The following is a 14,348-nucleotide window of genomic DNA, read 5'->3' as shown; positions in this document are numbered from 1 at the left end:
GGCCCTCTAGAATCTCCAAAGGAAATCAGGCGGGAGGGAGGGAAGCCAGCAGGGGGAGGCAGCATTCCTGGTGCCCAGCTCGGTCTAGGAGGCATTGAAATTCCAGGGCCGAAGTCCCGAGACAAAGATCATAATGAGACAGGAAGGTGGCATGGGAAGGAGCCATTTGCATGACAATAATTGAGCCAAGAATAGAAAGCTAGAGGGATACAAGGGTGAGGCTGGCAGCTGAGCTGGGCTAAACCTCAGATCAGACTACCCAGCTCCACTCTGCAGGAGAGGTGGGGACTGAGCCCTATGCCAGGTTTTGCGGGGAGGGAGGGGTGGGGAGAAGGATGCAGCCCAGGGGATTGTGGGAATGCTGGCCAGGCTGGACTTTGCCCTACTCCTCCTCCTTCAGCCCAGAGGCTTCTTTGTGTGCGGGCTTTGTGGCTGTAGGACTAAGTGGGCATTATGGCTGCTCAGAAAGATCTCTGTGATGCCATTGTGATCGGGGCAGGCATCCAGGGCTGCTTCACGGCATACCATCTGGCCAAACACAGGAAGAGGGTCATCCTGCTGGAGCAGGTACTATGTTCCCCCTGCACTCCTGACCCTAGGGACGGTCCCTCTCTCCTCCCCTAGAGAGAAGTTTCCAGAGCCAGCAGACTTTGGAGTGAGGTCTGATTGTCAAATTCTGTGCAGTTTGCGGCTTTGCTGCCTAGTGTATTTCGTGACAACGCAAAGAAACTTCCACCGTCCCTAAGACCCACACTGGGCTTCCAGGCTCATTGCCTCTCTTACTGCCTCCCGGTTCCTGCCCTTGACGGAGAAGTGTCCGAGGCCCTGTTCTCTTCCTTCTTGCCAGTCAGTTTCTTCTGTGCCTTTTAAAATGGTTGATCCGGCCCGGAAAAATAATCAGTTCTGCTTTGGGTAACCTTAAGTAAAAATAATTTCGCCCAGAGGCAAAAGCTGATTTGTCAGCCTAAGAGGTAGGATTCTTCCCTGGGTATTCCTGGCCTCTCACGCTGGAACCCAGCAGAAGCTTCTGTTGCTTTCTGTCACCTCTGGTTGATGGCAGCCTTATTGTTTGATACACAGGCAGGACGACTTAGGTCTTATTTTTCCCTGTGGAAAAGGTGACCCCACGCGGGGCAATGTACCCTGACCACGGCACATGTGGGTGGGCCCTGTGAGTCTCCAGGGTCCTTCCCCGGGCAGGTCCACCCAGCCCACCTTCCAGAGTCCTCTATCCTCCCATCCTCTCTACAGCTATCCAGATGAGTTTTGATTTACCCTTCTTGGTAAATGAGCTAGATTGGTTAGAAACCTTTTTCAGCTTCTCTATCAGTTTTCTCAAAGCCTGAGGGATTCCTGGTTTAACCTTGCAGGAAACTCTCCATCCTCTGCTAAATCCCAAGGTGGCTCCCTTGTCCCGAGTGATCTGAAGCCACAGAGAAATAGCATCTGCCTCCTTGTCCATAAGACGAAGGGGGCTAGACTGGAATGATCTCAAAGGTTCTTTGTGATTCTGTTTCTCTAGGAGACTAGGTGGGATGGGGTTGCAGCAAGATGACCAAAGGCTAACTAACGAAGGGACTTTGGGATGTGAATAATGTTAGCAAAAGGGAAGCTGAGTTGGTGCTACTGAAAACTTCTGTGCCGATGGCTAAATCAGTAACTTGGTCGTGAAGGGAGACTGAATGGAAAGATCTGAACGTGCCGAGCTGGCTCCAGGGGGTGGGGATGAGGGGCGGGCAGCGTAAGGGGTAACAGCTTCGGCTGTCTCTCTTGTTTTCCGTCTCCAGTTCTTTCTGCCGCACTCCCGAGGAAGCTCCCATGGGCAGAGCCGGATAATCAGAAGGGCATATCCTGAAGACTTCTACACCCAGATGATGGATGAGTGCTACCAGATATGGGCTCAGCTGGAGCATGAGGCTGGGACCCAATTACACAGGTTTGGGTGTGGGTGGGGGAACTCCTTGAATTGTGGGGCCCAGTGCCTGGGGGTGCTTGGAGTCTGTGAGGGGGCACCGCCACCAACACTTGAAATGTGGTGCAGGGACACAGGGCCCAGGGGAGTGCCAGACACGTGGAAGTATTGTGCCCAAGGTCATGACGATTGCCCCACAGGGCCAGCTGGCTCCTGCCTCACTCTGAGCTCCAGGACTGGGGTCAGACACGTGTTCGAGGCTGGCAGAGGTTGTACTGGGAAGACTGCTGAAAAGGCACTGGGAGCAGATCTCCAGAGCTGGCTCCATGGAGCCATCTGAGACTCTTTTAGGGCAGAGATTGAAATCAAGGAGGAGGCTGCCGTCTTGATTTTTTTTTTTTAATGTTTATTTTTTTCTGAGAGAGAGAGAGAAAAAGCACTAGTGGGGGAAGGGCAAAAAAAGGGGGAACAGAGGATCTGAAGCGGGCTCAGTGCTAACAGCAGCGAGCCCTACGTGGGGCTGGAACTCACGAACCGTGAACTGCGAGCTCATGACCTGAACCGAAGTTGAATGCTCAACCGACTGAACCACCCAGGGACCCCTGTCTGGATTCTTTATATTCCTGCTAATATCATAGCCCTTCATGCTGGGTCCTCATCCCCAGAGTGACCCCTGTAATCCATGCATTCTCTCTGAATGCCTCTTCCTATAGGCCTCCTCTTCAGGCCCCGTTGCTTGCTGGAGATCTCGATTGTTCCCGTGGCTCTCTAACCCTTAAGACACTGTTGCCCCCCCACCCAACCTCCACTGACCTTTCAAACACCCACAGGGAGGAAGGCAGACAACCCGTCATGCGCAGAGAACTTGAACCACCCACCCCACGTCCCCTCCCACCTTCTCTGTGGCTCTTAACTGAACCTTCTACAAAATCACGGCTCTATCCTACAGGGTGGCAGTTATTTTAATGGCCAGGAACCAAGAGGTTACTGTTCTGTTGCAAAAACACCATTAACTTAAGAACAAAGTGAAATCCATTATGCAAATACGGCTAGGACAGCTAATTACAGATTTATTCCAGAGGCAGCTAATGCACCCAGCACCCAAATAAAGGAGCATGTCTTGCTGAGGGGTGGCCTGGCAAAGGGACCCCTCTCTGTCAGCCATCTGTGAATGCTGCTGAATGTCTGGTAGTTAAAGAAGTGCCAAGGCCGTGGAGGGATCACTTCTTGCCAGCAGACACGGAGGCAACTAAGATGTTGGGAGAGTGATGTTACGAGAGTGTCTGGAACCTTTCAGAGGGAACATGGTTCGGGAGACAGGCTTGGACTTGACTTTGTGCTCTACCTCTTACGGACTGCGTGACATTGGAAAAATTCCTATACCTCTCTGTGCCTCATTTTTTCCTCACAGGGCTTCGTGGGGATGAAACGAGACTCTTAGGAAGTACTTGGCATAGCGCCTAGCACCTTCTGATAAGTGGCAGCTCCTACGACCTCTTCCGGGTCAGCGGTATCCTATCTGCATTGCACAAGGCAGGAAGAAGGGCAGGAGGAGACACGTGGGGCGTAGCAACCACGGACAAACCGCTGCTGGAGAGAGGGAAAGGAACCGCTGGGTAGGAGAGTCTCAAAATCTCACAATCCTTTCCTTGGCAGGAAGCTGGAAGGGCTTTGGGACCAGGCCGACCTGCTCTACACGTCAGCTCCGACACATTTAGCTATATGGTTTGCAGCAAGCCGTTTAACTCTACGAGACTCAGTTTTCTCATCTGTAAAGTAGGGGTATCTATTTCATGGGGCTGCTGTGAGGATACGTACGTGAAGGGCTTAGAGTAGTACCTGACAAGTCCCTCGTCATCACTGACACCATCATCACCTATTTAATGCTTGTGATAAGAAACTAAGGCTGTTTTAAAAGGACTCAACACGGGTTAACTCATTTGTTTTTCCCCGCAGCCCTTTGAGAGATTTGTTACTGAGTAGTCAGGGTCCTATTAGTGCAAATCGCAGGATTACTATACTCCTAGTTAGTCTAGAATAGGGCTTGGCGAACTTTTCCCGGAAATGGCCACATAGTATTTTAGGCTCTGCAGACCATATGGTCTCTGTTGTAACTATTCAGCTCTGCCAATTACCCAACTCCTGCCATTGTAGTGTGAAAGCAGCCACAGATGATATGTAAATAACTGAGTGTGGCTGGGTGCCAATAAAACTTTATTCACGGACGCTGACATTTCATATTCTTCTCATGTCATGAAATGTTCTTTTGTTTTTTGTTTTTTTTTTTAATCAACCACCAAAAAAAAAAAAAAAACCAAAACACACACACAAAAATCATCTTGGCTTGTGTGACAAACAAAAACAGGTGGTAGACCTGATCTGGTTCCCGGGTCATGGTCTGCTGGCCCCTGGCTTAGCAGATACCACAGACTGGTTACTTTGTCCATCCCCTCTGTCCCAATAAATTCATGTCTAAATCATCCCGGGTGGAAAGACTACTAATGTTTATTTAAAGATAGGGACAGGGGCGCCTGGGCAGCTCAGTCGGTTGAGTGTCCCACTTCGGCTCAGGTCACGATCTCGCCTTCCGTGAGTTCGAGCCCCGCGTCGGGCTCTGTGCTGACAGCTCAGTACCTGGAGCCTACTTTGGATTCTGTGTCTCCCTCTCTCTCTGTCCCTACCCGCCCCCTTTTTCTCTCTCTCTCAAAAATAAATAAACATTAAAAAAATTAAAGACAGGTACCTTTTGGGGCACCTGGGTGGCTCAGTTGGTTGAGCTTCCGACTTCGGCTCAGGTCATGATCTCATGGTTCACGAGTTCGAGCCCCACATCGGGCTCACTGCTGTCAGGGCAGAGCCTGCTTCAGATCCTCTATCTCCCTTGCTGTCTGCCCCTCCCCCACTTGCACGCATGTGCGTGTGCACGTGCTCTCTCTCAAAAATAAATAAAAACGTTAAAAAAAAAAGACAGGGACGTATGATAGCCCCTCTTAAAAGGCCACTCGGATGCCTAGAATCCCCAGTTATGAAAAAGAAAGAGTACAATGAATGTGCTTTGGAAAACCTTCCGAGTTCTACAGAGTGCTAGGTGTGTTGCTATTATTATTTGAATCATTATCACGTCCTTTCTTGTGGCTAATCTGATTGACTCGGGCAGGCTAATTTCTTTGGTTCTTTAGGAACACAGCACAGATACTTCCCGTTCCAATTCTTTTCGCTTTTATTCTTAATTCTGGTTTTCTGCAATGACGCATCATCTCTGGGGTTCTTATTCTCCGAGGTTCTTCCCGGAGAACCAGCACAACATCATGATCTAACCGACAGATACAGATGTATTTACTTAAGGCCACCGCACAATGATTAAAAAAGCAAACAAACAAACCACCAAACATCTTCAGGAGTTGCCGGTGAAGGTGGTTGTCCGATTCTTTTCATTCTGTTCTGCCTCTTCCTGTGACAGTGGCATACTAAACATGGGTGGGCTCAGGATATTTGCATATATTCTGGGTACAGACAATGACACAGGTGCCGGATCACAAGGTCCGAGTCTTTTGTGACGGGTCCAGCCAGGACGCTGATACCACCAGCAAATCCCAGCTCTGGGGCCCAGCTCTTGCTTGCCCCGCCTTCTCCCTTTGAGTCCCAATATCTAGCTCCTGACCCAGGCTGCCCCTGCTTAGCTGACAATATCAGACAAGATCACAGCCGTAGGCAGTACAGCTGCTGGCAGAACCTGGTGGCCCCCTCCGCAGCTGCTGCTTCCTGTGTCTGTGAAGTGCCTGGCTTGTCAGCCACATCCCCTCCCTGGAGCAGAGTCTTTGTTAACCAATTCCACCTCGGCCCACTGAGCGGAAGATGAAACGCCAAGAGCTCCTCCAAAACCAACAAAGACAGCAGCCATTACCGAGTCCCCTCCCCAAGGTGACTCTGGGAGCTGGCTTGCCGTGCACTTTAAACCCCCCCCCCCCCCCCCCCCCCGAGGAGAAAACGGGAGCCTGGGATGGGAGGTGGCAGACGCGGGGTGAGCTGCCTGCCCCTCCCGATTCCTGCTGGCTCCATCCGGCGCCCTGGCCTCCTATAGGAATGGATGGAAATCCCCTATCACCAGCTCCTTACATCGTGTCCGAGGCTTTAGTCGGCCAGAGGAGTCAACAAGGCCCTTGGGAGGATTCTTCGATTACCTCTTCCTAGTGCTGGATCCGGCTGGGGTTGGAGGAAGACGCCCGTTCACACCACACGCTCTGCGCTCAGCTGACCGCGTACTGGGAGCTGGGAGCCGCAGTCTTTCCAGGGTTCCCTGACAACCCAGCCTCGCTTCAAGGTGCTCTCTTTCTAGGCCAGCCCTGACCAGGCATTTCCTGGACAATTTTTTTTTTTTTTTTTCCCTTGCGACGGCCTTGTCTCCTCTCACGCCTCCCCTCCCCTAACTGTGTAGCCTAGGTCTGAGCAGAAAGAGAGCACAGGGAGACCCAGAGCACAGGGGTGAGAAATTGATGCAGAACTAGCCGGTCTGTTTATTGGGATCTAGGAAAAGCCATTAAGAAAATAAGCATTTAAATGATTTTCAATCCGCCCATGGAAGTCATCTATCTTCATACTGGGGGGAGAAGGCCCATTCTCTGATCCCGGTTTTGACTGACTGATTTCCAATTCTCTAAGCATTTCCCACAGGAGCCTCTCACCTATCTCCCATAATGACAGGCCTTTGCATTTCCAGGCAGTGTTTTACATTTATTTCCGATTTGCTCATAATGGTCAAAAATCTCTCTCCAATCGGAGGCATTTCTCCAGCCATGCACGGTTTCCCTCAGGCCAAATAGCTCAGCTGTGATCCACGGAAAATGAGAATTTCCCAAACGCATCTTCGGACCAGGGGAGGGTCCAGCATCACAAATTCAGATGGAAAATTTCCCACTGTTAGATCAATATCTGGGCTAAGAAATAAATGCCACAGGGGCAGAGAGCTGGAGCAAAATGATTACAATTGGCACAATTACACTCACCGGCGGAATCAGCTCACTGATTACTCCTAGGGACGGGAGCGCCCGCTTCATCCACCGCAGGATGGCTTGGGAATTAGAACATCACTCAGCGTTTCATAATTCGACTGATTTGCCCGCTGTCTTGGCATGAGTTTGTTTTCCCCATACAGTACATTCCTGTAAGAGGGGTTCTTCAAGGGAAGAAAGAGGGAAGAAAGGGAGGGAGGGTGGGAGAGAGGAAGGGAGGAAAGAAAGTGAGTCTCCGAGTCTACGGGGGGGGAGAGACCGAGAGACGGAGGTTGCTCTGTTGCAGGCAGGGGTTGGAATACGTTGCTCTGAAATTTCTGAGCCAGGGATCTGACATTGTAACCGCGGAGGTGAGGGTTCAGCCAGGTCTTTCCCAGAATTCTCCCCAGCCACAGCCCCAGAGGGTAGAAAGGGCTCAAGAACCTATCCTTGCATGACTTCTGAATTATCCTCTCCACTGAGAAGTCTACCAGGCAAGTTTTCATTCCCTGAGAACCCATCTGAAGTCCTTTTGGGGGCCACGGGGAAAGGACCCGGCTGACGAGTGGGGATTCGACAGCATCTTTCCTCTGCTAAGCTTTGAAGAGGCAGAGGCTCTCACTGCTTTCTCACCAGTGGTGGATGCCGGGTAGGCGGGGGCCGTGGCCAATGGATTGGCCACGCTGCGCGGCTCTGTGTACTGACACCGGCCCTGGGGCCTGCTGTGTCCCTACCCCCTCCCAATCTTCTCTTTAATCCCCCCAACCAGATAATGTGGGATTTGGAAGCATGTAATATCCATGAGACTCCATTATAGGCTATTACGAGCTTTATACACAGTACCTGGGGGATGTACCAGGCTGATGCTGGTCACTGCGGCTGCTGAAAGCGAGAAGGGACTACAGCAACAGTCCCGAGGTCCAAAGTGACCCTTCTGTGGTTTAGATCAGTTTCCACCAAAAGGGAGCTCTGGTCTCTTGTGACAGAGAGACAGGAAAGTATTCAGGAGAAACAGATTTCACTCCCCCAGAGAGTAAGAAGCATAAAAGGACGTATAGGGAGAGACAAAACCATAAAGTCACTGAATTAATTGCTGGAACCCTAAGAGACCATCTACTGGTGTTTCTGCAGGAGGGTGCTATTGGCACTGGGGTAGGATCTTCCTGAGCATTGCAGGTTTAGCGTCCCCGGCCCCTGCCCACTAAATGTGAGTGGCAACGCCTAGGCACTGTGATGACTAAATAAATGGCCCACGCCATTCACATGTCCTAGGGTCGGGCGGTACCACCCTGGGGTGGCACCACCGATGGTCCAACAGGCACGTGTTCCAGGGGAACGTGGGGCCTGGAAGAGTGTGCAACAAGAGCAAGGTCCCGGGGATGTCCCAGGACGGGACCCAGAGCCAGGTGTCCCGATTTAGGATCCTTTCCACAAGACAGGCAGCCCCCAAGGAGGAACCAAGCACAGGCCAGCACAGCAGGGGACAATACGTCATATTCTTTCTCTCTCTCTCTCTCTCTCTCTCTTTCTTTCTTTCTTTTTTTTTACAGGCAGACGGGGCTACTGCTGCTGGGAATGAAGGAGAATTCAGAATTAAAAACGATCCAGGCTACTTTGTCTAGAGGGGGCGTGGAGCACCAGTGCCTTTCAGCTGAGGAGCTGAAACAACGTTTCCCCAATGTTCTGTTGGCTAGGGGAGAAGTGGGGGTCTTGGACAAGTCCGGAGGAGTTCTCTATGCAGACAAGGCCCTCAGAGCCCTGCAGGTAGTGTGTGCGGCTTTTGGGGCAACGCAGCCCCTGCGGTGGTTCCAATCTGCCGTCTCCCAATCACCTTGGCCGGATGAGGGCCTTTGCCCTGCTGGCTTCATTCTCGACCTTTTGGGCAGGGCGGTCTTATATGCCCTGCTAGGCCCGGTCTTTATGGGACAGGGGGTCTGGAGTCGGAGCCCTCTCTTCCGCCCTAAGTGAAGGACTTTTTTTTTAAAATTTTTTTTTCACCGTTTATTTATTTTTGGGACAGAGAGAGACAGAGCATGAACGGGGGAGGGGCAGAGAGAGAGGGAGACACAGAATCGGAAACAGGCTCCAGGCTCTGAGCCATCAGCCCAGAGCCCGACGCGGGGCTCGAACTCACGGACTGCGAGATCGTGACCTGGCTGAAGTCGGCCGCTTAACCGACTGCACCACCCAGGCGCCCCTGAAGGACTTTGTTCACCAGGGTGAACCACCTAACTATGTAACTACCTTGCCCTTCCCCGCTGCCGCCCTTTTTAGGATGCAATTCGACATCTGGGAGGCCTAGTGTGTGATGGAGAGAAGGTGATGGAGATAAAACCGGGGTTCCCAGTCACGGTGAAAAGTACGGCCGGGAGCTACCAAGCCAAGAGCTTGGTCATCACAGCGGGCCCTTGGACCAACCAGCTCCTCCGTCCCCTGGGAATAGAGCTGCCTCTGCAGGTAAGGGGAGCTGGAAGCCTGAGCGTTGGTACTTAAGAGAAGAAACCTTGGAGTCAGACGGACTCAGGTCTGAGTCCTGGATCCGCCACTTGCTACCAGATGACCTTGGGCAAATTAGGATACCTCATGAGCCTCAGTTTTATTACCTGTCAAATGGGGATATGACTGTTGGAGAATTAAATTATGTAATAAATATGAAGCCCTTAGGAAATGGCTTGACCTGTAGTAAGCGTTCAATAAATCTGAGGTGTTATTAACTCCGGGAGAGAGAGACAGAGAGAGAGAGAGAGAGAGAGAGAGAGAGAGAGAAGTATGGCTGGGTGTAAATAAATATTAAAAAAACAAGACTGGAAGAGGAGACAGATGCAGAGATCTTTGTACCTCATATCAAAATGTAACATGTCGGGAGCCTGAGTGGCTCAGTTGGTTGAGCCTCCGACTTTGACTCAGGTTGTGATCTCACGGTTCGTGACTTTGAGCCCCATATCGGGCTCTCTGCTGTCAGCACAGATCCTGCTTCAAATCTCCGTCCCCCCCTCTCTCTCTCTGCCCCATCCCCACTGGTTCTCTCTCTCTCTCTCTCTTTCAAAATCAATAAATAAACTTAAAAAAAAAATGGAACATGTCAATGACGTGAGAATTGGGTGAAACGACGATGGACGAGTTAAGAGGGGGCACCCAGCTTGTTTTCAAGAGCTACAGGACCCCACAAGAAACTGTTCTTTTATAGAGTTTCAGGACATCCCCCCCCCTTTTTTTTTTTTAAAAAATTTTTTTTTTCTCAACGTTTATTTATTTTTGGGACAGAGAGAGACAGAGCATGAACGGGGGAGGGGCAGTGAGAGAGGGAGACACAGAATTGGAAACAGGCTCCAGGCTCTGAGCCATCAGCCCAGAGCCTGACGCGGGGCTCGAACTCCCAGACCGCGAGATCGTGACCTGGCTGAAGTCGGCGCTTAACCGACTGCGCCACCCAGGCGCCCCCCCCCCCCCTTTTTTAATGCGTATTTATTTTTGAGAGACAAAGAGAGCTTGCATGGGGGAGGGGCAGAGAAATCAGGAGACACTGAATTCGAAGCAGGCGCCAAGCTGTCAGCAAAAGCCCGAGGCGGGGCTCGAACCCATGAATCGTGAGATCATGACCCGAGGTGAAAGACCTTAACTGAGCCATCCAGGCGTCCCCCATGGCTTTCCCCCTTTATCTCCCACTTCCTCTCTCTGCTTCAAGACCCTGCGAATCAATGTGTGTTATTGGCGAGAGAAGGTTCCCGGAAGCTACGGTGTGTCCCAGGCCTTTCCTTGCTTCCTAGGCCTGGGCCTCAGCCCGGCTCCCCACCACATCTACGGGCTGCCCTCCGGAGAATACCCAGGGCTGATGAAGGTGAGTGGAAAGGCCCAGAGAAGGCTGGCAGGGGCCCATGCAGATTTGGGCCAGCTGCTCTAAGGTCCTTTTCTTTTTTTTTTTTTTTTAATTTTTTTGTTTCAACGTTTATTTATTTTTGGGACAGAGAGAGACAGAGCATGAACGGGGGAGGGGCAGAGAGAGAGGGAGACACAGAATTGGAAACAGGCTCCAGGCTCTGAGCCATCAGCCCAGAGCCTGACGCGGGGCTCGAACTCCCGGACCGCGAGATCGTGACCTGGCTGAAGTCGGACGCTTAACCGACTGCACCATCCAGGCGCCCCTCTAAGGTCCTTTTCAACAGATCCCTCAGAACCCCCCTCCCTTTCGGGGAGCAGAAGGAGCAGGAGAAGAATACTTCACCATTCCCTATTTGCAGCACAAGACCCCCAGCTGTCCTGAGGCGGCAAAGGGAGCCCTTCCTTTGCAAACACAGGGTTGGAGGGGGAAGGAACAGCTAAGGCAACCTCGAGTGGCAACACACACAGCATCGGTCAGGACTGGGGAAGGCTGGGATGATGGATGGGGGCCCTCTGTGAGAGCCTGCCCCCTGGGCTGGGGGGTGTGCAGGAAGGCCGGCCCTCGCAGCTCACACCGCTCTGATTGGGAGCTAGGTCTGCTATCACCACGGCAACAATGTAGATCCTGAGGAGCGGGACTGCCCAGAAGCATTCTCAGACATCCAAGACGTCCAGATCCTGGGCCGCTTTGTCAGAGATCACTTACCTGACCTAGAGCCCAAGCCTGCCCTTTTGGAGCCCTGCTTGTACACGGTAAGGGTGTGGGCGGCGGGGCAGGCCCCTCTCACAGCCCCGGAGAACAGGGGAAGGAGACAGAACTCAGCACTGCTCAGGCTCACATCTGATTGACCCCTGACATGATATGTGACTTGAAACAAATGAGCTTATTTCCGTGGGTCGGTTCACCTCTACCGGAGAGGCCCCGCTAGAGGTTATTCATATTCCTTTTCATTAGCACACGAGGCTGATGCCTGGCTGCCCCTCGCTATGTTTCCCAGAAGAGCTCTAAAAGATTTTTTGGCAAGATGTTCTAGTTGAACAGGCCTTAGGGACGAAGAGAAGAGACAGATGTCACCAGGGCCTGAGGCGTCTTGGCTAAAGTTAGTTTACACGCATTAACTGAGCACCTACTGTGTTCATAGCTCTGTCTGAGAAGAGAGGCAGATGGACAAATGAGAAAGGCTGTCGCACCCGGAGGGGGCACTGGCATGCAGAACGCATCCTTGTGCCCCGTTCCCATTTTTTCTGGAAAGCAACCCAGCCCGGTCCCCTCCCTCCCTTGCCTGCAGCTCTTCCTCTTCTTTCTATCCTCAGAGGACACAGGTGTGATCGTTTCTTTCTAGAACACCCCTGATGGGCACTTCATTCTTGATCGACACCCAAAGTATGACAACGTTGTCATCGGTGCTGGATTCTCTGGTGAGCCTGAGCAGGGGAAGACGTGCCTTAAAGCTGACCTATCTCCGTACCAGGCAGAATGTTGTTTTCTTTTTCTTTCTTTCTTTCTTTTTTTTTTTTTTTTAATGTTTATTTATTTATTTTGAGAGAGAGAGAGAGAGAGAGAGCTCAAGCGGGGCAGGGGCAGGGAAAATGGTGTTTTCTGCGCTCTTGGCCGGCCAAAGTCTAGACTCGACTGTAAAAAGGTGCTGGGTGGTGCAATCAGAGAAGAAAGTTTCGATAGCTCTGGTGGGAGGCAGCTTCCAGTTTTGGGATGCGGACCAAGAAGAGAGGTGGCCTTATTTGGGGACAGGGTAGCGGACATGCAGGGACCCCAGCCGCTGTCTCTGAGGAGGCTTGACAACCTGCTCTCCTTTCCCCAGGACATGGATTCAAGCTCTCCCCTGTTGTGGGGAAGATCCTGTATGAATTAAGCATGAAATTAACGCCATCGTATGACTTGACACCTTTTAGAATGAGCCGCTTCCCCGGCCTGGGCAAAGCCCACCTCTGACCCCTGACCAGCGCTTCCTTTTTGTACACTGGAGCCGGGAATAAAGCCCTCTGGCTGTAACATGCCCTCGTGTTCTCCCGCCTCTCTTGAGTCCCCTGTCAACGCCGCTTGATTGAGTCGACCTTCTCTCCCTGGCCAGCTCTCCAGTCCTCACTACTTTTTTGCTTCCGGAAGGTCAACCAGATATTCCACAATCACAGAGTAGCAAGGACCTTTGAGATGGCTGTCTCAATAAGGAGGACGCGTAAGGAGTGGCTCACGGGACCAAAGCAGTTGACATTCTCTTCGCTGAGGCATTTGGTAAACCTGGGGGTGGATGTGACTAACGCTGCCCAGGGGAGGGCAAACAGAACGACGTGTAGACCGCTGCTGCCCTTGGAGTTCCTTTTCCGAAAGCTGGAGCCACCCTCCATCACCAACTCCCATAAAATCTGGCTCACCTTGGGTGCACAATAAATGTTTGTTGGAAAAAACGTGTTGAGCAAACAAATAAATAAAAAGCTGCATTGCACTAAAGTCTGCGGTGGGCTGTATTTTCCATGCGACCTTATTTCTCAGAGACTTTAATTGTCTAACTCAGCACCCCAGAGTCCATTATCCCAGGAATCCTTGGGGTCTTTATCCTCTCAGGGAGCCGCGCCCTCTCTCCCTGGATTCTTTGTCTGGTTCTCGTCCTCTCTCTGGTTCTGCGAAGACGCTTAGCTCCCCAGTCTCTCATTAGGGTGTATTGTCAGGTCCTTATGAAGATGGAGTTGTTATACCAGAAAGGAAGAGAGAGGCACACTCGCTTAGAAACCCTGTTCAATGTTTGAATGTTAAATGTGCCATTTTATTATCATTAGGATTGCTCCCACTTAATGAAACGGCATTAGCACCGAGTCGGCTGGCCTCCTCGCACTAATTGCTTTGGAAGGGAACAGGCTCATAACTACCCCAGGGTGGGTGGAGGGGGGAGGGGGGTAACAGGGACTCGAGCGGGGCCCATCGAGCTCAGTCGAAACCCCAGCAGGAGCAGCTCCAGACCGGGCCAGTGTGACTTGAGAAAAGGCCTGCTCTGGGGAGAGAAAAACTGGGACCAGCTGGGGTGGAAATGTCAGGAGGAGGCAGTGAGTGGGAAGAGAGGGAAAGGGAATAGGAGTAAAAATATCCCCAAAGGAAAGACAACACAGAGGAAATTGCCTCGTAGGCCTAGGCACACGGATCGGCGCTGACTTCTCCGGGGAGTTGTAAAAGCCAGCCAGTCTCCCGCGCCCCAGCCAGGTCTGCTTCTTAGGTGCTCTCCGAGGCTCCCCTGCACCTCAGCTCCCATGAAGTGGGAATAATCACGTCTGCAGAGTAGGAATAACGCTAAGGTGATGCCAGGCGCCAGGAGCCAGACAGACGCAAAAGGACAAACACTGGAGGATTCCACCCACAGGTGACACTTACGGCAGTCAGATTCACAGGGACGGGAAGTGGATGGCCGCTTCCGGGGAGCTGAGGAGACGGGGGAATGGGGAGTTAGTGTGTAAGGGATGCAGGGTTTCGGTTCGGGAAGGTAACAAAGTTGCGCAGATGGTGGTGACGGCTTCACAACACCGTGGTTTAACACATTACAAACGCAAACGTGGTTTAAGAG

The 14,348-nt window shown here is 51.9% G+C and overlaps 1 protein-coding gene across 1 annotated transcript; it reads left to right on the top strand.

Annotated features, from left to right (window-relative positions):
• The first annotated feature begins 388 nt into the window (after positions 1-388).
• On the top strand, positions 389-13,246 carry PIPOX (pipecolic acid and sarcosine oxidase). Its single transcript, XM_043583533.1, has 8 exons — positions 389-567; positions 1,788-1,936; positions 8,451-8,664; positions 9,175-9,357; positions 10,586-10,738; positions 11,374-11,532; positions 12,123-12,198; positions 12,600-13,246. The coding sequence occupies exons 1-8, from the start codon at positions 454-456 to the stop codon at positions 12,728-12,730; spliced, it is 1,179 nt and encodes a 392-aa protein (XP_043439468.1). The 5' UTR covers positions 389-453; the 3' UTR covers positions 12,731-13,246.
• Positions 13,247-14,348: the final 1,102 nt, after the last annotated feature.

The sequence above is a fragment of the Prionailurus bengalensis genome, chromosome E1 (genome assembly GCF_016509475.1).
Source record: "Prionailurus bengalensis isolate Pbe53 chromosome E1, Fcat_Pben_1.1_paternal_pri, whole genome shotgun sequence".
NCBI lineage: Eukaryota > Metazoa > Chordata > Mammalia > Carnivora > Felidae > Prionailurus > Prionailurus bengalensis.
The sequence above is the reverse complement of the archived record's forward strand: the minus strand, read 5'-3'. Positions and strand labels throughout refer to the sequence as shown.

Excerpts from the sequence above, each read along its gene's own strand:
- PIPOX (XM_043583533.1), top strand. The coding sequence starts at position 454 with ATGGCTGCTCAGAAAGATCTCTGTGATGCCATTGTGATCGGGGCAGGC. Across the intron at positions 568-1,787 it reads GGGTCATCCTGCTGGAGCAG|TTCTTTCTGCCGCACTCCCG; the intron begins GTACTATGTTCC and ends TTCCGTCTCCAG. Across the intron at positions 12,199-12,599 it reads CATCGGTGCTGGATTCTCTG|GACATGGATTCAAGCTCTCC; the intron begins GTGAGCCTGAGC and ends TCCTTTCCCCAG.